This window comes from Heptranchias perlo, chromosome 1, assembly GCF_035084215.1.
Source record: "Heptranchias perlo isolate sHepPer1 chromosome 1, sHepPer1.hap1, whole genome shotgun sequence".
Taxonomy (NCBI): domain Eukaryota; kingdom Metazoa; phylum Chordata; class Chondrichthyes; order Hexanchiformes; family Hexanchidae; genus Heptranchias; species Heptranchias perlo.
This window is the reverse complement of record NC_090325.1, coordinates 93,673,277-93,696,550: the sequence shown is the minus strand read 5'-3', so window position 1 is coordinate 93,696,550 and position 23,274 is coordinate 93,673,277. Positions and strand designations below refer to the sequence as shown.

At 40.9% G+C, this 23,274-nt stretch overlaps 1 protein-coding gene across 3 annotated transcripts in view; it reads left to right on the top strand.

Moving 5' to 3' along the window:
* Positions 1-23,274, top strand: part of wdr19 (WD repeat domain 19) — a 140,685-nt gene that overhangs the window by 8,832 nt on the left and 108,579 nt on the right. For 2 of the 3 annotated variants that reach the window (XM_067988659.1, XM_067988676.1), the window contains exons 2-4: positions 5,949-6,040; positions 12,306-12,371; positions 16,041-16,166. In XM_067988659.1, the coding sequence (XP_067844760.1) occupies positions 5,949-6,040; positions 12,306-12,371; positions 16,041-16,166 (284 nt within the window). Of the gene's footprint in view, positions 1-2,536; positions 2,603-5,948; positions 6,041-12,305; positions 12,372-16,040; positions 16,167-23,274 lie in introns of those variants that run through there. The other variant, XM_067988668.1, reaches the window with a different exon arrangement.

Sequence of the window (23,274 nt, the reverse complement as noted above, 5' to 3'; positions counted from 1 at the left end):
GGAACATTTGGGGAACAGTGATCATAATATCATTAGGTTTAGAATAATTATGAAAAAGAACAAGGAACAATCAAATGTGAAAATGCTTAACTGGAGGAGGGCTAATTTCAATGAGTTAAAAAGGGATCTTGCCCAGGTGGATTGGAATCAAAAATTGGTAGGCAAAACAATAATTGAACAATGGGAGGCCTTCAAGAAGGAGTTGGCTCGGGTACAGAGTAGACGCCTCCCTATGAGGGGGAAAGGAAGGGCATCCAAAGCTAGAGCTCCCTAGATGATTAAAGAGATAGAGATTAAAATGAAACAGAAAAAGGAGGTTCATAATCAGTAGAGAACCAGGCTGAATACAGAAAGTAGGGAGGAGATCTAAAAAAGGGAATAAGCGAGGCAAAGAGAGAGTATGGGAATAGATTAGTGGCTAACATAAAAGGGAACCCAAAAGTCTTTTATAAACATATAAATAGTAAAAGGGTGGTCAAAGGAAGTGTGGGAGTGATTAGGGACAAAAAAGGAGATCTTCTTGTGGTGGCAGAGGGCATGGCTGAGACACTGAATGAATACTTCACATCTGTCTTCACTAGAGAAGAGGATGCTGCCATTGTAAGAGTAAAGGAGGAGGTAGTAGTGATATTGGATAGGATAAAAATAAATAAAGAGGAAGTACTTAAAAGATTGGCAGTGCTCAAAGTGGAAAAGTCATCCAGTCCAGATGGGATGCATCCTAGGTTACTGAGGGAAGTAAGGGTGGAAATTGCAGAGGCTCTGGCTACAGTCTTCCAATCCTCCTTAGATATGGGGATGGTGCCGGAAGACTGGAGGATTGCAAATGTTACGCCCCTGTTCAAAAAAGGGGATAGGGATAAACCTGGCAATTACAGGCCAGTTAGCCTAACATCGGTAGTGGGGAAACTTTTAGAGACAATAATCTGGGACAAAATAAATTGGCACTTGGAAAAGTATGGGCTAATAAATGAAAGTCAGCACAGATTTGTTAAAGGAAAATTGTGTTTGACTAACTTGATTGAGTTCTTTGATGAAATATAGAAATAGGAGCAAGAGTAGGCCATTCGGCACTTCAGGCCTGCTCCACCATTCAAAATGATCATGGCTGATCGTCTAACTCAGTACCCTGTTCCCGCTTTTTCCTCATATCCCTTGACCCTTTAGCATTGAGAAATATATCTATCTCCTTCTTGAATACATCTAATAACTTGGCCTCCACTGCCTTCTGTGGTAGAGAATTCCACAGGTTCACCACCCTCTGAGTGAAGAAATTTCTCCTCATCTCGGTTCTATATGGCATACCCCGTATCCTGAGACTGTGACCCCTGGTTCTGGACTCCCCAGCCATCGGGAACATCCTCCCTGCTTCTAGTCTGCCTAGTCCTGATAGAATTTTATATGTTACAATGAGATCACCTCTCATTCTTCTAAACTCTAGTGAATATAGGCCTAGTCAATCCAATCTCTCCTCATACGTCAGTCCTGCCATCCCAGGAATCAGTCTGGTAAACCTTCGTTGCACTCCCTCCATGGCAAGGACATCCTTCCTCAGATAAGGAGACCAAAACTGCACACAATACTCCAGATGTGGTCTCACCAAGGCCCCGTACAACTGCAGTAAGACATCCCTGCTCCTGTACTCAAATCCTCTTGCAATGAAGGCCAACGTACCATTCGCCTTCCTAACTGCTTGCTACACCTGAATGCTCGCTTTCAGTGACTGGTGTACAAGGACACCCAGGTCTCGTTGCACCTCCCCTTTTCCCAATCTATCACCATTCAGATAATAATCTGCCTTTCTGCTTTTACAACCAAAGTGGATAACCTCACATTTATCCACATTATACTGCACCTGCCATGTTCTTGCCCACTCACCCAACTTGTCTAAATCACATTGGAGCCTCTTTGCATCCTCCTCACAGCTCACATTCCATCCCAGCTTTGTGTCGTCAGCAAACTTGGAAATGTTAATTTAGTTCCCTCATCCAAATCATTGATATGTATTGTGAATAGCTGGGGCCCAAGCACTGATCCCTGCGGTACCCCACCAGTCACTGCCTGCCACCCGGAAAAAGACCCGTTTATTCCTACTCTCTGTTTCCTGTCTGTCAACCAATTCTCAATCCATGCCAGTATATTCCCCCCAATCCCATGTGCTTTAATTTTGCACACTAACCTCTTGTGTGAGACCTTATCAAAAGCCTTCTGAAAATCCACGTACACCACATCCACTGGTTCTCCCCTATCTATTCTACTAGTTACATCCTCAAAAAACTCCAGTAGACATGTTAAGCATGATTTCCCTTTCATAAACCCATGCTGACTTTGTCCAATCCCATTAATGCCTTCCAAGTGTTCTGTTATCACATCTTTTATAATAGACTCTAGCATTTTCTCCACTACTGATGTTAAGCTAACTGGTCTGTAATTCCCTGTTTTTTCTCTCCCTCTTTTAAATAGTGGGGTTACATTTGCCACCCTCCAATCTGTAGGAACTGTTCCAGAGTCTATAGAATTTTGGAAGATGACCACCAATACATCCACTATTTCCAAGGCCACTTCCTTTCGTACTCTGAAGTAATGGAGAGGGTTGATGAAGGTAGTGCGGTTGATGTGTGTATGGACTTTCAAAAGGCATTTGATATAGTACCACATAATAGACTTGTCAGCAAAATTAAAGTCCATGAGATTAAAGGGACAGTGGCAGCATGAATACAAAATTGGCTAGGGAACAGAAAGCAGAGAGTAGTGGTGAATGATTATTTTTCAGACTGGAGAGAAGTATACAGTGGTGGTCCCCAGGGGCCAGTATTAGGACAAACGCTCTTTTTGATCTATATTAATGACCTGGACTTGGGTATAGAGGTTATAATTTCAAAGTCACGAAATTCGGAAATGTGCAATAAACATGCAGTAACAGACTTCAGGAGGACATAGACAGGTTGGTGAAATGGGCAGACTCATGGCGGATGAAATTTAATGCAGAGAAGTGTGAAGTGATGCATTTTGGTAGGAAGAATGAGGAGAGGCAATATAAACTAAATGGTACAATTTTAAAGGGGGGGGCAGGAACAGAGAGACCTGGGGGTGCGCATGCATAAAGCTTTGAAGGTGGCAGGACAAGTTGAGTTGGCTGTTAAAAAAACATTTGAGATCCTGGGCTTTATTAATAGAGGCATAGAGTACAAAAGCAAGGAAGTTATGCTAAACCTTCATAAACCACTGGTTAGGCCTCATCTAGAGTATTGTGTTCAATTCTGGGCACCACACTTTAGGAAGGATGTCAAGGCCTTGGAGAGGTTGCAGAAGAGATTTACTAGAATGGTACCAGGGATGAGGGACTTCAGTTATGTGGAGAGACTGGAGAAGCTGGAGTTGTTCTCCTTAGAACAGAGATGGTTAAAGGGAGATTTGATAGAGATGTTCAAAATCATGAACGGTTTTGACAGAGTAAATAAGGAGAAACTATTTCCAGTGGCAGACGGGTCAGTAACCAGAGGACACAGGTTTAAGGTGATTGGCAAAAGAGCCAGAGGCGACATGAGGAAACGTATTTTTAATCAGCGAGTTGTAATGGTCTGGAATGCACTGTCTGAAAGGTGGTGGAAGCAGATTCAATGGTAACTTTCAAAAGGGAATTGGATAAATACTTGAAGAGAAAAAATTTACAGGGCTATGGGAAAAGAGTGGAGGAATGGGACTAATTGAGTAGCTCTTTCAAAGAGCCGGCACAGACATGATAGGCCAATTGGCATTCTCTTGTGCTGTACTTACTATGATAATAGATGTGTTAAAGTAATGCACAAAGGGGGCTAAACCCAGCTTTTGGGACAGTAACGACAACAGCTTGTATAGATAATGCCTTTTAACATAATAAAATATAGCGAAGTGCTTAACAGCAACAAAAATAACTGGAAACTGACAACTGGAGGAATAAGGATGGAATGGTTAACTGTGTCGAACGCCGATGAGAAGGAATATTGCACTACAGTCACAAAACGTGCCATTGGCGACTTTGGCAGTCTCAGTGCTGTGGACAGGGTGGAAATTGGGTTGAAGGGATTCAGAGAGGGAATGATGGGAAAGTTGACTGCTGACGACACTTTTAAGGACTTCGCTTTTAATGGTAGCACTCTGGTAGCACTCTCTCCTCTGAGTCAGAAGATATTGGGTTCAAGCCTCACTTAAGAAACTTGATTACATAATCTAGGCTGGCACTTCTGTACAGCACTGAGGGAATGCTGCACTGTCAAAGGTGTTGTCTTTCGCAGGAGATGTTAAACTGAGGCCTGTCTGCCCTCTCAGGTAAAAGCTCCTATGGCAATATTCGAAGAAGAGCAGGGGAGTTCTCCTGTTGTGCTGTTCATCATTTATACCTCAACCAACACCTAAAACAGACGATCTGGTCATTTATTTCATTGCTGTTTGTGGGAGCTTGATGTGCGCAAATTGGCTGCCGCGCTTCCTGCATTACCTCAGTAACCACACTTCAAAAGTTTTTAATTAGCTGTAAAGCACTACAGGACATCCTGAAGTTGTGATGGTTCTATATAATTGCAAGTCTTTCTTTTTTCAGAGAGAAAGATTGGAGATAGGGAAGGGGGAGGAGATGGTTTTGGCAGTTGAACGAATGGTTCCAATCTTTGAGATGAAGAAATGCATGAGCTCCTCACATAAGTTATTTGAGGTGAAAATGGAGCAGAAGAAGGGTCAGAGGAGGCTTCTTGAGAAGACAAGTCTAGGATTTTCCTTACCTTCTAGGATAATCCTGGAGTAGTGGGAGATTTGGATGAGAAAAGGGAGACACAATATTATTTTAGATAATTGAGCCAGATCTGGGGGTGAACAACTAGGCCAATTGTGCGCCAGTTGTGCTACAATTGCAGCCCTCTGCTTTAAGGGCATGGAGACGAGAATTAAGAACATAAGAAATAGGTGCAGGAGTAGGCCATACGGCCCCTCGAGCCTGCTCTGCCATTCACTAAGATCATGGCTGATCTTTGACCTCATCTCTACTTTCCCGCTCGATCCCCATATCCTTTGATTCCCCCAGAGTCCAAAAATCTATCTATTTCAGCCTTGAATGTACTCAACGACTCAGCATCCACAGCCCTCTGGGTTGTACCAAGAGAATGGTTGGGATGGGTGATCTGGGATAGTGAGGGTCTAGGAGGGGACAAGATCATCGAAGGTGAAGGTAAAGGTAAGAGCTGGAGGATAGTTTTCTCCATGGGCAGAGGGTAATATAAGGTACTAATTTGTGCTATATTTCGTCTGGGAATGTGTGATGCTGAAACTGGGTGTGGGAAATTTTCTATTCATTAGTATCAGCATTTTTAGAAGGGTTTTGTAGATGGGGCAAGATGTACTGATGTAGGAGTTGAGGAGAATTTCACAGTAAGGGGCATGATGGCTGAAGACTGGAGCAGAGAGAAGGGGAGGAACATGCAGAAAACTAAAATCGGAAGAGTTGAAGGTGCAAGCTGGGATGTTGGGTGGAGTCAGGCCATGGAGAGGTTCACAAGAGGCAAGGATTGTGAAAACAATGTGCTGGGGAAAAGGGAATCAATGGAGGTCAGGGATGGCACTGATTAGCACCAAATGTACCCCCCCCCCCCCTCAAAAAAAAAGTTTGTGTGCAAATTCAGAGTACAAGTATGAGAATATTTCTTCCAGCAAGGCCAGTTGGTTATTTTCAGTATGTAACTAGAAGGTAATTGGGATAACATTTACAATTGGCCAGTTAAATAGAATTTGTCTGTTTGTTATATTTGTACCATTATAATTTTGTCTAAATATTCACTTGTGCAGTATGAATGCTTTTAGCAAGTAATTAGATATGTGGCAATTAGAGCAGATATAATTACTGTAGTTGGGCACTGCACTCTAACCATTTGTTAAAACTGAATAATATTTTTGTGTTTATTGTTCTCTTTCCTATGCAGCGAGTATTTACTATCTCAGAGAAAATAGTTGCAGGCAACCTTGTACAGTACCACTGGCAGAAAACACTGGGAAATTACATAGCTGTCACTGGGTAAGCCACTTTCATTTTACCGCAACCAACCTGCTAGAAGACCAAAATGCTTGTGTCATGGATTGACAGTTAAAGCATTACTATTATATATACTTAGTGACATTGTTTCAATAATGTAATATTCTAGTGGATTGTCTGTCTCAATTCTGAGCAAAACTTGAAGGGTAGTAATGCTCCTAGGCAATATGATTGACATTAATGTTCTAGTTTTATTGGTTGGTTGTTTAGTACTAACATTATAAACAAGATTTACAATGCCTGCAACGCAACTTTTTAGTACAACGTTAGGTTGTCATGTTTTTGGATTTTACACCAGATATTCTACTCTGGTTTGGCATCATTAACCGCTTCTGTAGGAAGAACTCATCACTTACGATCCAGAGTGTGCCTTCACCTACTAATATCGAGGTAAACAATTGCAAGACCAATGGATTAGAGATCCCTTCCCACTGTATGCCGATTAACTGAAATATATCCCGTGCTGCCACGTGATTCTCCTTCCTTTAATAAACCAATTGAGACACAGGCTATACAAGAACAGACAATTTATTTAAATAAAGCTGGCAAATTAACAGTATGCTGTGCAAAACAGTATGTTACAGTAATTCTAAACTTTACTCTTCCCTTCAATTCGTATTCAAAACAATAAAAACCATTCCCTTAAGCTGCCTTTCAAATGAAAACAGTTGCTCACTTCACCGCTGCAGTGGAGTCAGTGACTTAACATTCTGCTGGCTGCAGGTTGTAGATGGCGTAGCTGTAGACTGACTGAGAACATGGTTCAGACAACCTCAAATAATGTCCCAACCATAGGACTTCCAATCCCATTGCTGACAATGAAGGACTACCATCACTGACTGACCCTTCTTACAGGCCTGTTTGGGGATCCTGTGAAGTTTTATCAGAATGAAAGCCCTCTAACACGTTAGTATCTTTGATTAATTAAGATTAGGCATCATTCTTTAACAGTGGAATGGGATTTGTGCCTTCCGTTGATGTATCGCTGATAATTGAAACTAATTGCCTCTTCCAAACATACTTTGCCGGATTTGCTGTGAGCGGCAAACGAATGGTTAGACTTGCACTTGCCCGTAGGCTTTCTATGAGCTTTTGCACGGCAACTTCCTGTAAATTAGAGATGCCCTCTACAGGGCATCTGAGACCTATGTGAACAGGGCAAGCAACTGTGTGCCTCCTTAACCAATCAGATTGAAGAATCGTTAATAAGCTACACAGAGACTGAACCAGGAAGTGTAAGTTAGAATAGTGAATTCAATCTCAAATCAGGTACAGAAAGTGAAATAAAGAGAGGGTAAGAAAGAGATAAAAGAGACAGAAAGAAAAAGTAAAAAAAATAAAAATTTATTTACTTTTTTTTAAAATGTCCAACAACAATTAAAATCTGAAGGAATAAGACTCCACACTTGTTAAAGTTAATTTTCAGTGCCAGAGAGATTATTTGGCAGTCATTAAGACTTACCACACCATTAAAAGGGTACTTACATCAGAATGGACAAGTCGTAACTTTTTCTGGCGAGATTAGTCTGTATCTACGACGTCAGTGCAAGAACTTCACACTGTTCCATTAATTTGAATGGGGAGCCAGCCTGCAAGATGTCCTTTTCACAGAACTTAAGGAGGAGGCTCGTATCTAATATAGCAACTTCCGGTTTTCCACCGTTAGCCTCACCGTTATTTTTACAGCAAAATCTGGACTATTAAAAACTATAAAACAGGTAGCACTTAAGGTCTCTGCATTCAATTTACGTTAATATATTAAAACACTATTTCACAGAAATCGTTATTTAACCACACATTGATTAATCTTGTCTGCTATTACGGAATGTATATTCTCTGTGCCTTGTAGAAACATTTTGCTACCATAATTTTTAATGCTGTGTGCACTCTCTTTAGTTATAAAGTATTCAAATCAATAAACTAGTATAGACAAAAAATACATTTTTATCACAGTAGTTCAAGATTTACCTTTAGTCTAACCTTGTGAGACTTTTTTTGTCACGTTAGTCCTATAGTAACTTTAACACAGGTGCTCTCAAAACAGAACAGGGTAGCCAAGTCTCATTCTTCTGTTGAAAAATATAGCCTGCACAGTTAAAGGGGAAGGAAAGTGTAGAGGGAGCACTTTTTGTCCTCTGCCTTTTTATGGAAGTAAATAATAGACTGATTGTAAATTATTTCAGTTTTTAAAACCATCAATTCTGTTGTTGCTTTGGAGACACAAAGCAGGGTCTCCCTCCCTACTCGGCCACTCCCATGGTGTCAGCTAAGGGGAGTGTTATGAAGTGTCTCTATTACAAGTAGTGGAATAGATCAACTTCAAACCAGCTGAAGAGTTGCTCTGGACCCCACAAAGCTGTGACATAGGCATCTGTATTCCCAGCCCATGTAATCAGGAACAATTTGCATGCTGGTTTGAAGAAGTAAGCCAGTCACTTCCTACTTTTTTTTTTAACCCAAGGAAAGGTGCCAAGCAGTTACCAGTCTAGAGAAACTTCCAATATCAATTATCCTGTAACTGACCTTGAGATATGTGTATTTAAACTATTTCCCCACAGGTAGTACCTCAGCAGTAGCTTTAAAGCGACAGGTCAGCTTAGCAGTTAAACATCGGAATCATGCTCCGGCCCACAAACTACCCATGTAATGCAGAAGACCAGCAGGACTCCAAACTAGTACTAAAAAAAAGTTTCTTCACCATCTTTCATAAATTAAGATAGTGGTTCCTCGGAGTGGATAATATTTGTAGGTGATCTCACAGAAAAAAATGTGAAAACTGTTGCATTTGGTTCAGGCGATGTGTTTTGTACCATTTACACAACTGTCTAGACAAATTATGTCCACTGTAAGTTGAACTATTCCTCTGCATTGTTCAGTTAAATCTGATTGTACTGCATCTCAAAGGATTTTGTTCTAGAAGCCCATAGTCTGTCACTAAATTCAACGACATCCCTGCAAGTTTAAAAAAAACTGTAAAGGGTGAAAATGGAACGCAGAAAATCCTTCAGTTAGATTTAATCTATATTTGCTGTCTTGTCAAATGCTGTGTGTTCTCCCAACCACAGTCTGTTGTCATAACCACTCTAAGTGACATACATCTTCATTGTGGGCACTTCTACATAATCAAAAGAAATGTTAAAACAATTATACCACTTTAAACACCATAAGACCTTCATAGCGCAGGACGTTTCCTCACTTTCCATTTACACATTTTGTACTGGTACATTCTTAACTGCAATGCATTTTGAAGTATCCTGAGGTTCTATACTGAGCCAAGTAGTTCGTCTAATGATCCATCAATGCCTTTCCACCATCTACAAGACTCAAATCATGAATGTAATGGAATATTCACCATTGGTAGGAGTGACCACTGCACAGTCCTCGTGGAGACAAAGTCCCGTCTTCGCACTAAGGACATCATCCAACGTGTTGTGTGGCACTATCACCGTGCTAAATGGAATAGATTCAGAACAGATCTAGCAGCTCAAAACTGTGCATCCGTGAGGCACTGTGGGCCATCAGCAGCAGCAGAATTGTATTCCAGCACAATCTGTAACCTCATGGCCCGGCATATTCCTCACTCTTCCATTACCAACAAGCCAGGGGATCAACCCTGGTTCAATGAGGAGTGTAGAAGAGCATGCCAGGAGCAGCACCAGACGTACCTAAAAATGAGGTGCCAACCTGGTAAAGCTACAACTCAGGACTACATGCATGCTAAACAGTGGAAGCAACATGCTATAGACAGAGCTAAGCGATTCCACAACCAACGGATCAGATCAAAGCTCTGCAGTCCTGCCACATCCAGCTGTGAATGGTGGTGGGCAATTAAACAACTAACGGGAGGAGGAGGCTCTGCAAACATCCCTATCCTCAGTGATGGCGGAGTCCAGCACGTGAGTGCAAAAGACAAGGCTGAAGCGTTTGCAACCATCTTCAGCCAAAAGTGCCGAATGGATGATCCATCTCGGCCTCCTCTGGATATCCCCACCATCACAGAAGCCAGTCTTCAGCCAATTCGATTCACTCCACGTGATATCAAGAAACGGCTGAGTCCACTGGATACAGCAAAGGCAATGGGCCCTGACAACATCCTGGCAGAAGTGCTGAAGACTTGTGCTCCAGACCTAGCCGCGCCTCTAGCCAAACTGCTACAATACTGGCATCTACCCGACAATGTGGAAAATTGTCCAGGTATGTCCTGTCCACAAAAAGCAGGACAAACCCAATCCGGCCAATTACCGCCCCATCAGTCTAATCTCAATCATCAGCAAAGTGATGGAAGGTCTCGTCGACAGTGCTATCAAGCGGCACTTACTCACCAATAACCTGCTCAGTTTGGGTTCTGCCAGGATGACTCGGCTCCAGACCTCATTACGGCCTTGGTCCAAACATGGACAAAAGAGCTGAATTCCAGAGGTGAGTTGAGAGTGACTGCCCTTGACATCAAAGCAGCATTTGACCGAGTGTGGCACCAAGGAGCCCTAGTAAATTTGAAGTCAATGGGAATCAGGGGGGAAACTCTCCAGTGGCTGGAGTCGCACCTAGCACAAAGGAAGATGGTAGTGGTTGTTGGAGGCCAATCATCTCAGCCCCAGGACATTGTTGCAGGAGTTCCTCAGGGCAGTGTTCGAGGCCCAACCATCTTCAGCTGCTTCATCAATGACCTTCCCTCCATCATAAGGTCAGAAATGGGGATGTTCGCTGATGATTGCACAGTGTTCAGTTCCAGTCGCAACCCCTCAGATAATGAAGCAGTCAATGCCCGCATGCAGCAAGACCTGGACAACATCCAGGCTTGGGCTGATAAGTGGCAAGTAACATTTGCGCCAGACAAATGCCAGGCAATGACCATCTCCAACAAGAGAGAGTCTAACCACCCCCCCTTGACATTCAACGGCATTTTCATCGCCGAATCCCCCACCATCAACATCCTGGGGGTCACCATTAACCAGAAACTTAACTGGACCAGCCATATAAATACTGTGGCTACAAGAGCAGGTCAGAGGCTGGGTATTCTGTGGCGAGTGACTTACCTCCTGACTCCCAAAGCCTTTCCACCATCTATAAGGCACAAGTCAGGAGTGTGATGAAATACTGTCCACTTGCCTGGATGAGTGCAGCTCCAGCAATACTCAAGAAGCTCGACACCATCCAGGACAAAGCAGCCCGCTTGATTGGCACCCCATCCACCACCCTAAACGTTCACTCCCTTCCCCACCGGCGCACTGTGGCTGCAGTGTGTACCATGGACAGGCTGCACTGCAGCAACTCGCCAAGGCTTCTTCGACAGCACCTTCCAAACCCACGACCTCTACCACCTAGAAAGACGAGCAGCAGGCACATGGGAACAGCACGACCTGCACGTTCCCCTCCAAGTCACACACCATCCCCACTTGGAAATATATCGCCGTTCCTTCATCGTCGCTCGGTCAAAATCCTGGAACTCCCTTCCTAACAGCACTGTGGGAGAACCTTCACCACATGGACTCCAGCAGTTCAAGAAGGCGGCTCACCACCACCTTCTCAAGGGCAATTAGGGATGGGCAATAAATGCTGGCCTCGCTGGTTGCGTGCGGCTGCAACAACATTCAAGAAGCTTGACACCATTCAGGACAGAATAGTTCACTTGATTGGGCACTGGCACTAAACTCAGTATCGATCCCCTCCACCACTGGTGCACTGTGGCTGCAATACGTACTATCTACAGGATGCATTGCAGCAACTCACCAAGCTTGCTTTGACAGAACCTCCTAGCCCCTCGACCTCTACCACCAAGAAGGACAAAAGCAACAATATCATGGGAACTCTATCACCTCCCAAGTACCTCTCAAGTCAGACACTATTCTGCCGTGGGCATATACTGCCATTCCTTCATCATTGCTGGTCAAATCCTGGAATTCCCTACCTAACACTGTCAGAATGCCATCACCACAAGGACTATTTCCCACATTCCGAGAAAAATTTATTTTTAAAATTGTTTCATAATTGGCATTTATTACTTTCATACAGTTGTGTGTTCTTTAACTGAAAACAAAGACCTGAAAGGAAAATACAGCACTTCCCAGCTTTTTATTATTATTATTCCCACAATCACTTTGGTTTGATAGTAATAGTAAAAGTGCAGAAGGAATGCAATAATGAAATGCAGTTTGCCAGTAAATGTCCAACCTAGTCATTTAGATTTTGAAGAGTTTGTGTATGTCATGGCTTTAAAACTGACTGGAGACTTGTTGGCTTATTTTAGGTCTGACCACACAGTGAAGATCTTTGATCGACATGGACATAAAAGGAATGAAATTAACCTTCCAGGGTATGAAGAAAAACCACAATGCAGCATGCACTTTTGGGAAAAGAATAGATTAAAATATCCAAGTTTTCAAAGTAACTGATTGAAGACAGCAGGAGCAACCCTGCATCAAAATAGCAATATATCTAATTGGTACTTTATTTGGAAAATGCTGTAGCAATGTTCTCTAATTCTTGTTTGTAATATTTAGGATTTGAAATAAGTAGAAAGTCATTTTTATAAATGCCATATAACAAAAACCTTGTAGTATGAAAGGATTACTTATGTGCACATTGCAATATGAGCAATGGATCTCAATTCATCTAGTTGGAAGCTTTTACACTACTTTAATTTTATTGCTTTTTTAAACTTTTTATTGAAATTGAAATGGAAAGTTAAGTCTATATCAAAAAAGGAAACACAGAGCATGCAGAATAAACAACATTAAAAAGTATTGAAGTAAATAGTTACATTAGTGAGTGGATCATATTGTCTCTTCTAAGGTAGAACTCCTTATAGCCAAATAAGTTTGTTGAAAAGAGTCCAGTATGCTGTACATCACATTATACATAAGTAAATGGGGTGGACTGGAAACAGCTACTTGAAGGTAAATAAGTGTCAGAGCAGTGGGAGGCATTCAAGGGGGAGATTCAGGGGGTTCAGAGTAAACATGTTCCCACAAAGAAAAAGGGTGGGATTGCCAAATCTAGAGCCCCCTGGATGACAAGGAGCATACAGGGTAAGATAAGGCAAAAAAGGGAAGCTTATGTCAGTCACCAAGAGCTCAATACTGCAGAAAGACTAGAGGAGTATAGAAAGTGCAGGGGTAAAATTTAAAAAGGAAATTAGGAAAGCAAAGAGAGGGCATGAGAAAATACTGGCAAGTAAAATTAAGGAAAATCCAAAAATGTTTTATAAATACATAAAGAGCAAGAGGATAACTAAGGAAACAACAGGGCCTATTAGAGACCATAAAAGTAACCTATGTGTGGAGGTGGAAGATGTGGGTATGGTTCTTAATGAATACTTTGCGTCTGTCTTCACAAAAGAGGGGAACGCTGCAAAGATTGTAGTTAAGGAGGAGGAGGGTGAAATATTGGAAGGGATAAACATAGTAAGAGAGGAAGTATTACGGGGTTTAACATCTTTGAAAGTAGGTAAATCACCAGGCCTGGGTGAAATGTATCCTAGGCTGTTAAGGGAAGCAAGGGAGGAGATAGCGGAGGTTCTGACCATCATTTTCCAATCCTCCCTGGCTACCGGCGTGGTACTGGAGGATTGGAGGACTGCTAACGTTGTACCATTGTTTAAAAAGGGAGAAAGAGATAGATCGAGTAATTATAGGCCAGTCAGTCAAACCTCGGTGGTGGGCAAATTATTGGAATCATAGAATCATAGAAGTTTACAACATGGAAACAGGCCCTTCGGCCCAACATGTCCATGTCGCCCAGTTTATACCACTAAGCTAGTCCCAATTGCCTGCACTTGGCCCATATCCCTCTATACCCATCTTACCCATGTAACTGTCCAAATGCTTTTTAAAAGACAAAATTGTACCCGCCTCTACTACTGCCTCTGGCAGCTCGTTCCAGACACTCACCACCCTTATAGAATCAATTCTGAGGGACAGCATAAATCGTCATTTAGAAAGGCATGACTTAATCAAGCACAGTCAGCGTGGATTTGTTAAGGAAGGTCACGTCTGACCAACTTGATTGAATTTTTGAGCAGGTAACAAGGAGGGTCGATGAGGGTAATGCTTTTGATGTAAGTGTACATGGATTTTAGCAAGGCTTCTGACAATGTCCCACATAGCAGACTGGTCAAAAAAGTAAAAGCCCATGGGATCCAAGGGAAAGTGGCTAGTTGGATCCAAAATGGGCTTATTGGCAGAAAGCAAAGGATAATGGTTGACGGGTGTTTTTGCAACTGGAAGGCTGTTTCCAATGGGGTCCCGCAAGGCTCAATACTAGATCCCTTGCTTTTTGTGGTATAAATGATTTGGATTTGAATGTGGGGGGCTTGATCAAGAAATTTGCAGATGATAGAAAAATGGGCCGCGTGGTTGAAAGTGAGGAGGAAAGCTGTAGACTGCAGGAAGATATCAATGGACTGGTCAGGTGGGCAGAGAAGTGGCAAATGGAATTCAATCTGGAGAAGTGTGAGGTAATGCATTTGGGGAGGGCAAACAAGGCAAGGGAGTACACAATAAATGGGAGGATACTGAGAGGTGTAGAGGAACAAAGGGATCTTGGAGTGCATGTCCACAGATCCCTGAAGGTAGCAGGACAGGTAGATAAGCATTTGGGATGCTTCCCTTTATTAGCCAAGGCATAGAATATAAGAGCAGGGAGCTTATGCTAGAACTGTATAAAACATTGGTTAGGCCACAGCTTGAGTACTATGTACAGTTCTGGTCACCACATTACAGGAAAGATGTGATGTAACTAGAGAGGGCACAAAGGAGATTTAGGAAGATGTTTCCAGGGCTGGAGAATTTTGGCTATGAGAAAAGATTTGGTAGGCTGGGATTGTTTTCTTTGGAACAAATGAGGCTGAGGGGAAATTTAATTGAGGTATATAAAATAATTACGGGACTAGATAGAGTGGATGGGGAGGACCTACTTCCCTTAGTAGAGGGGTCAGTGACCAGGGGCATAGATTTAAAGTAATTGGTAGAAGGATTAGAGTGGAGTTGAGGAGAAATTTTTTCACCCAGAAGGTGGTGGGGGTCTGGAACTCACTGCCTGAGAGGGTGATAGAGGCAGAAACCCTTAACTCATTTGAAAAGTACTTGGATGTGCAGCTGAAATGCCGTAACCTACAGGGCTGTGGACCTAGCGCAGGAAAATGGGATTAAGCTGGATCGGCTCTTTTTCGGCCGGCACGGACACAATGGGCTGAATGGCATCCTTCTGTGCCGTTACTTTCTATGATTCTAAATAAGGGTTCATTGTATCTTGATGAAGACCATCATCCTAGCACGTCGTTAAATTGTTAATTTACTCCCCTCCCCTTGCCACGCTATCGTCTACAATCCTGAGAAGGAAGGCACTTGAGTTACCAGAACTCCTGTTCGTGCATGATGCTCTCGAACCTGCTGATAGGTGTGAGAAGATTTTGTGTCCTGACTAGTCCTCTGACTGTCCTTTCTTTCCAGAAGGGAATTGAGATAGCCTTTGTCTGACCACTCCACAGTACAACTTTATTACTTTGTCATTAAAGGAAACACAGTTTAAACTGTTTTTTCAAATTGTTTCATTAAAATGAAACTGGCAGGATTATTTTTAGAAGTGGTGTCTGCTTTTTTCCGGGCATAGTATTTTTGTTATGAGTGACTATGGGGGACATTTTCAAATGTAAATACATGCTGCCCAACATATAGGGAAATATCCTGAATGGCTGCTTATAAAGTCACAGAATGCATAAGGATAATTAAATTACTTTTTAATTTTTACTTCAACTTTGACTACTCAGGTTGGCCTGCATTATAATTGATCTGAATTTTCTGACAAGACATTTGATGAGACAGTCTAATTTATGCGTATATTTATCAATGATGTGTACTAGTAAATAAATATGAAATTTTAGAAATAGGAAAATTCAACAAATGATTTGGGAGAAAAGGAGCCAAAAATCTAAAGCTAAAATTACAAGAGTAAGCTTGGATTTTTTCTTTTATGGGTCACCTAGAGTTTGTGTTTCTATGGACTGGGATAAAGATGGAGATGCCTTGGCTGTGATTGCTGACAAATCAAATACCATCTACCTATGGGATGCAAACACACACAAAACGACACAGTTGGACAGTGGTATGAGGTGAGTTGACAAATAATGAAGTAAATTTTATTCTTTCATGTAGCACGTTCTATTTTAATAATGTGGTCAGGTAGCTGATTATGTGGATCAGAAAATTTAATTTGAAAGAGTTTTTATCCTTTCCAAGGGCTTTCTGGCTCACCTGGATGATAATTGAAAATATCAAAAATTCTTCTGTAACATTTATTCTAAGTGGAAAGTCATGGACCTATTCTGTCTTTGCGTGTCGGATAAATAAAACGTATAGTTGAATTTCTAGCCATTGATGTGTTTTCTCTCCCATTATTAATAAAATAGAATAACAACTCTTATAATAATCTCTCAGGTGACTATCCCTTTTAAAGATGGCAGACTTCAACAGTTTTATTACAGTTAATGCAGTTTAATATCCGATTTCCCTAAGATAAATGTTACTAGAAATGTTAATGTGATAAAACTAGTTTATCATCAGCAAAGTTAATGTCAAATTGTATTAATCTTTTAAGAGTTCATATTCCAAAATATTAGGGTCATTTAATGGAATAAGCTCACTATATTGGTGGTGACTTTTTGTAATTGTAGAAGCTACTCCATGGTCCAAAGGAAACTCATTTTCATGTTTAAGAAAATGTTGATGGGCCCAGGGGTATCCAGTGATTGGTATAATGTCCAAACTTATTTGAAATGCCTTAAATTTTATAACGAAACAAATAACAACTTCTAAAATAAAAAAAGACTTGGATTTATAGAGCACCTTATCACGATTTACATACAGTAAATATGTAAATTAAACTTTTCAATGTGGTGACTGTTCATAGAATGATAGAAATTTCAGGACAAAGGGATCATCTCATTGTGCCTCTGCCAGTGGAAGCTCCACTTCAAAGCTATCTAATCCTATTTGTTGGCTCTTTCTGCGTATCCTTTAATATTTTTCCTCTTCAAACGTTTATCCATTTCTCTCTTAAATACTGTGATTGACTGGGCTTGTAGCAATGCATTCCATATTCTAATAATTCTTTGATGTGGAGATGCCGGTGATGGACTGGGGTTGACAATTGTAAACAATTTTACAACACCAAGTTATAGTCCAGCAATTTTATTTTAAATTCACAAGCTTTCGGAGATTTCCTCCTTCCTCAGGCAAATGTTTGCCTGAGGAAGGAGGAAATCTCCGAAAGCTTGTGAATTTAAAATAAAATTGCTGGACTATAACTTGGTGTTGTAAAATTGTTTACAATTAATAATTCTTTGTGTGAAATCATTCCTTCTAATCTCCTCCTTACTGCCCTTAGTACTAATTCTAAATGTATACCCTCTTTTTACGATTCACGATCAGTGGGAATAATCTTTCACTCTCAAACCCTTTCAAAACTTTGAACACTTCTATTAGATCTCCCCTTAATCTTCTCTGCTCTAGTGAATACAGTACTGGTTTGCCAAGTCTTTTATCACACCATATCCCCAATCCCTGGTATCATCTTAGTAAATCTGTGTTCTACAATTTCCATGGCTCCAGTATCATTTTTATTGCTGACAAGTACAAAGTATTGCACATAGGAAGGAAAAGTGGGTGATGCACATACTCCATGAATAGTGTTGAAATGGCAAAGGAAGAAATTAAAAGAGACCTAAGTGTCTTAGTAGACTCGATATTCAACATGCCTAACCAATGGCAAAAGAACCAGAGGAGAGATGAGTGAGTTGTTAAGATCTGAATGCACTGCCTGAAAGAGTGGTGGAAGCAGATTCATTAGTAGCTTTCAAAAGGGAATTGGATATATCCTTGAAAAGGAAAAGTTTGCATGGCTATGGGGGAAGAATGAGGGAGTAGGACTAATTGGATAGCTCTTTCAAAGAGCTAGCACAGGCACGATGGGCCAAATGGCCTCCTGTGTTGTATGATTCTAATGCATTACAGCAATCAACAAAGCCAATAGAATGTATACAGCCAAAACAGTAAAATGGAAGTCAGAGGAAGTCATGATCAAAGTACTGTAGTCAGAACACAGCTTGAGCATTGTGTTCAGTTCTAATTGCCAAGAAACAAAGGAGACGTTCAAGTGGTGCAGGCAATGGAGAGAAGAACCATGAGGCAGATCCCTAGTGTTGGAGGACTAAGTTATGAGGAAAGACTGGCGAGACTCGGGCGTTTCAATCTAAAAAGGAGGCACCTGAGAGATCATCTTAAAGAGGTATATAAGATAGGTAAGAGCATGGAAAAGGTAAAGCCAGAATATTACTTTAAATTAAATTAAGAGTAGGATAAGGGAACACAGATTCAATTTAGTAAAAGATAAATTTAAAAGTGATATCAGGAAGTACTACTTCACACAGAGAATGATCAACACTTGAAATGGGTTTCCAGGTAGACTAGTGGAGGTGAAATCCTTGGAATCATTTAAGAAACAATTTGATGCTGAAATGGGGGTATTTATGGTCTTTCTGGATTAATGAATTAATAATGGGATGAATAGCATTCCTCATTATAATTACCTTGTGGTCTATAAAGTGCCCAAAACTGCATACAGTATTTCAGCTGTGTTTTAAGCAATGTCTTATATCGGTTCATCGTCATTTCCTTGCTTTTGTTTTCAGTGTCCCTACATATAGAACTTAGTGTCCCATTTGTAATACTGGTTTTAAAGATTTGTGGATCTATATTCCTAGAACCCTCTGGTTGTCTATTCCATTAAGAATTTTACTGCTCAGAGATTTTTTCCATTCTCTGTTCTTTATCCTAAAATGTACTATTTCACGTTAAACTACATTGAACTGCATTTGCCAAGTATCTTCCCATTCTCCAGCCTGTCTATATCCTCTTGCAGTCTCTTGATTCCTTCCTCACAGTTTACTATGCCATTGTGTTGTCAGTACATTTTGATACTAGTCCCTTTATGTTAATAGAGAACCAGACAGGTATCAATGAGGCATGCAGCTAGCTAAATCTTGCCCATCAGAGAAACACCCATTTACTCCTAATCTCTGCTTTTAAACCTTGAGTCATGTCTCTATGTTGCCATCTTGCATGTAATGCTGTGGGCCTTAATCTTTAACAAGTCTCTTCTGTGATGCTTTATTAAACCCATTTTGAAAGTCCAAATAATCACACCAACTGCATTCCCTTTGTCTGTACACTGGTTTGTTTCTTCAAAGAGTCTGATTAAGTTAATCATACATTTACAAATCTATTGACTGTCCTTTATTAGCCCATACCTTTCTAATTTATTCACTATTGTTATCCCTTATTATGGTTCAGAGCAATTTCTGTATTACTGACATGAGGCTAACTGGTACTTAATTTCTGGCTTATCCCTTACACCTTTTTTAAGAGGTGTGCTTTATTCACCACTCTCTAGTCTCTTTCATTCCTTCATTCTTTTGCCTTTTTCAGAGCCTCACTTAGCCCTTTAAATCTCCTTTCTTGCTTCTTTTCTATGTTTTTGGCATTTTTCTTGTTATGTAGGCAAACACTGGAGCTATTTTTTATGCAGCAGGATACCATAAATAGCAGTGATATTTTTTTATGGTGGTATTGGTTGAATGAGGAATGTTGGAAAGATACTGGGAGAACTTCCTGCTCTTCTTTGAATAGTTCTATTGGATCTTTAACATCCACCTGAAAAACTGAGGCCCAGATTGCCTGTTACAGTTGAACGTCTCATTCAAAGGCTGGTACCTCTAACAATGCAGGACTCCCTCAGTGCTGCCCTGGAGTGTCAGCAAACATCATGTACTGTCGTTGGGTTGAATCCAGTCTTCTAGCAAGAGTGCTATCAACTGAACCTCGCTGACACACAAAAACACAGATGCTCATTAGTGCCTAGAGCGCTTTCTGTATTCAAGCAACTATTTACCATGGCTATTTCAACAATAACTTGTCATTATATAGTGCTTCTCATGTAAAAGAATATCTCTGAGCACTTTACAAGGGTGAGATGGATACTGAGCAGAGGAAGTAAGCAAATTTAAGGGGAGGGAAAGATCAAAGGATGTGGTAACAGGGCACTTAGAAAATCATAAAATGATTAGGCAAAGTCAATATGGTTTTATGAAAGGGAAATTGTGTTTGACAAATTTATTAGAGTTTTTTGAGGATGTAACTAACAGGATAGATAAAGGGGCAACAGTGGATATAGTTTATTTGGATTTTCAAAAGGCATTCGATATGGTGCCACATAAAAGGTTGTTACACAGGATAAGGACTCATGGGGTTGGGGGTAATATATAAGAATGGATTGAGGATTGGTTAACGGACAGAAAACAGAGAGTTGGAATAAACGGGTTATTTTCAGGTTGGCAGGCTGTAACTAGTGGAGTGCCGCAAGGATCAGTGCTGGGACCTCAGCTATTTACAATCTGTATTAATGATTTAGATGAAGGGACCGAGTGAAATGTATCCTAGTTTGCTGACGATACAAAGCTAGGTGGGAAAGTAAGCAGTGACGAGGATGCAGAGTCTGCAAAGGGATATAGACAGGTTAAGTGAGTGAGCAAAAAGGTGGCATATGGAGTATAATGTGGGGAAATATAAGGTTATTCACTTTGGTAGGAAGAATAGAAAAACAGAATATTTTTTAAATGGTGAAAAACTATTTACTATCGGTTTTCAGAGGGATTTGGGTGTCCTTGTACACGAAACACAGAAAGTTAACATGCAGATACAGCAAGCAATTAGGAAGGCAAACGGTTGGCCTTTATTGTAAGGGGGTTGGAGTATAAGAGTAAGGAAGTCTTGCTGCAATTGCACAAGGCCTTGGTGAGACCACACCTGCAGTACTGTGTACAGTTTTGGTCTTCTTACCTAAAGAAGGATATACTTGCTTAAGAGGCGGTGCAACAAAGGTTCACTAGATTGAGTCCTGGGATGAGAGGGTTGTCCTATGAAGAGAGATCGAGTAGAATGGGCCTATACTCTCTGGAGTTTAGAAGAATCAGAGGTGATCTCATTGAAACATATAAGATTATGAGGGGGCTTGACAGGGTAGATGCTGAGAGGCTGTTTCCCCTGGCTAGAGAGTCTAGAACTAGGGGGCATAGTCTCAGAATAAAGGTTTGGCCATTTAGGACAGAGATGAGGAGAATTTCTTTGCTCAGAGGGTTGTGAATCATTGGAATTCTCTACCCCAGAAGGCTGTGGATGCTCAGTCATTGAGTATATTCAAGACTGAGATCGATAGACTTTTGGACTTTAATGGAACCAAAGGATATGGGGATCGGATGGGAAAGTGGAGTTGAGGTCGAAGATCAGCCGTGATCTTATTGAATGGCGGAGCAGGCTCAAGGGGCCGAATGGCCTATTTCTGCTCATTTTGCTTATGTTCTTAAAGGTATGATCGAAGAAAAGGCTTTCCTTCCCCTTTAACTTTCTATGTAAAATGAACCCACTTTCTTTCACAGCAGCCGTATCAATCTCATATAATTTATTTTACAGTCAGAGTTGCAATGTTGCGTTATGACTACTTTGATGACAGTAGTGTTTTTCCTATTCACCAACTTTATTGAAGATAATTTGTATAAAAGTCCAGATCAGCCTTGTGATTAATCTTCATCCTCCTCCTCTTCATCCTGATTGATCTGGAAGTGCCGGAGCTCATAACTCTCTTTGCTGTTTTCAACTATGCGAAGCCAGTCACGCAGGTTGTTCTTCTTGAGGTACTTGGTTGGGTATTTTCGGTACCTCTTTGGGAATGGGACTTCAGAGATAACAGTTGATTTCAGTTGTAAGGAAACTTTGGATTTCTTGCAATCGTATAGAATGCAGTGTTGCTGCTCTTTAATGTTTTGCAGTGTTCTCTTTATGCAAACACATTTTGATACAACTTGTGTCTGGTTGAAAATATGAGCACTCAGCATGATAACATTTTTAATAGCTTTAAATGTGTCTGAAGCTGTCTTCTGCATTATGCATCCTCATTTCTGCTCTGAAAATTAGTTTTGAATTGAACAGATGGAGAAGAAATATTAGGTGAAATATTCCAATGATTGATTTTTTTTCATGTGAGCGCTTACAGCACCAATTTCAAAATCCTGACAATGTTAAGACAGGTGTTAATCTATTTGCTAGATGTTCAGTTCATTAATGGGACATTCACTGCACCTGTGTTTCATTGTAAATTTATATTATTTAAGAATTGTAATCATATAAAATTGAAAGCAATCTGAAAATAGCCCAACATTGTGGATATAATTATGGATTATAGATGAAAATCTATGCTTCCTTTTACTATGAGTGTGGAATCTCTCAACAGTAGCTTGATTATAATATTTTTATTCTCTGTAGACATTGAAGATTGAGAACTATTTTTATCTGTGTTAAATAAAAGTAAGAAATCCTGCTATTTTCTCTTTTTTCTCCCCTGAAGCTCTTGCATCTCTTATGGCTGAGAGTGGGTGGTTGACCTGCTCCCATATCTTTGTCAATGACGCTCTTCAGCTGACCACTAGAAAGAAAATAAAGATATAACTTGCATTTATATAGGGCCTTACACAATCTCAGGAAATCCCAAAGCACTTAACAGCTAATTAAGTCGTTTTGAAGTCTCGTTACTGTTGTAATGTAGGGAACTGCGACAGCCAAATTGTGCACATCAAGGTCCCACATACAGTCGTGAGATAAATGACTGTTTTAAGTGATGTTGATTGAGAGATAGATGTTAGCCAGGACACTGGGAGAACTCCCCTACTCTTTGAATAGTGCCATGGAATCTTTTACATCCACTTGAGAGGGCAAACGAGGCCTCGGTTTATCATCTCATTCAAAAGACAGCACCTCCGACAGTGCAGCACCCCCTCGATACTGTACTGAAGTGTCAGCCTGGATTACCTACTCAAGTCTTGAGTGGGTCTTGAACTCACAACCTTCTGACTTAGAGTGAGAGTGCTACCGCAGAGCCAAGGCTGACACCTTGACACAATAGTAGGATTACAACAGAAGCTGGCGAGATTCTTTTACTTCCCTCTTCCTTCCCCGTCCAGGATTTGTCAAGCCTTAGTTGGGATGAAGTAACATCTAGGCAGATCTGATGGAAAAATGATTTGTTTTCTCTCCTCTGCAGGAAACCATTGCAACCTTTGTCCAAGATCTCCCCATTTAAAGCAGAGGTGTGCTTTTGTACCCCCCTCCCCT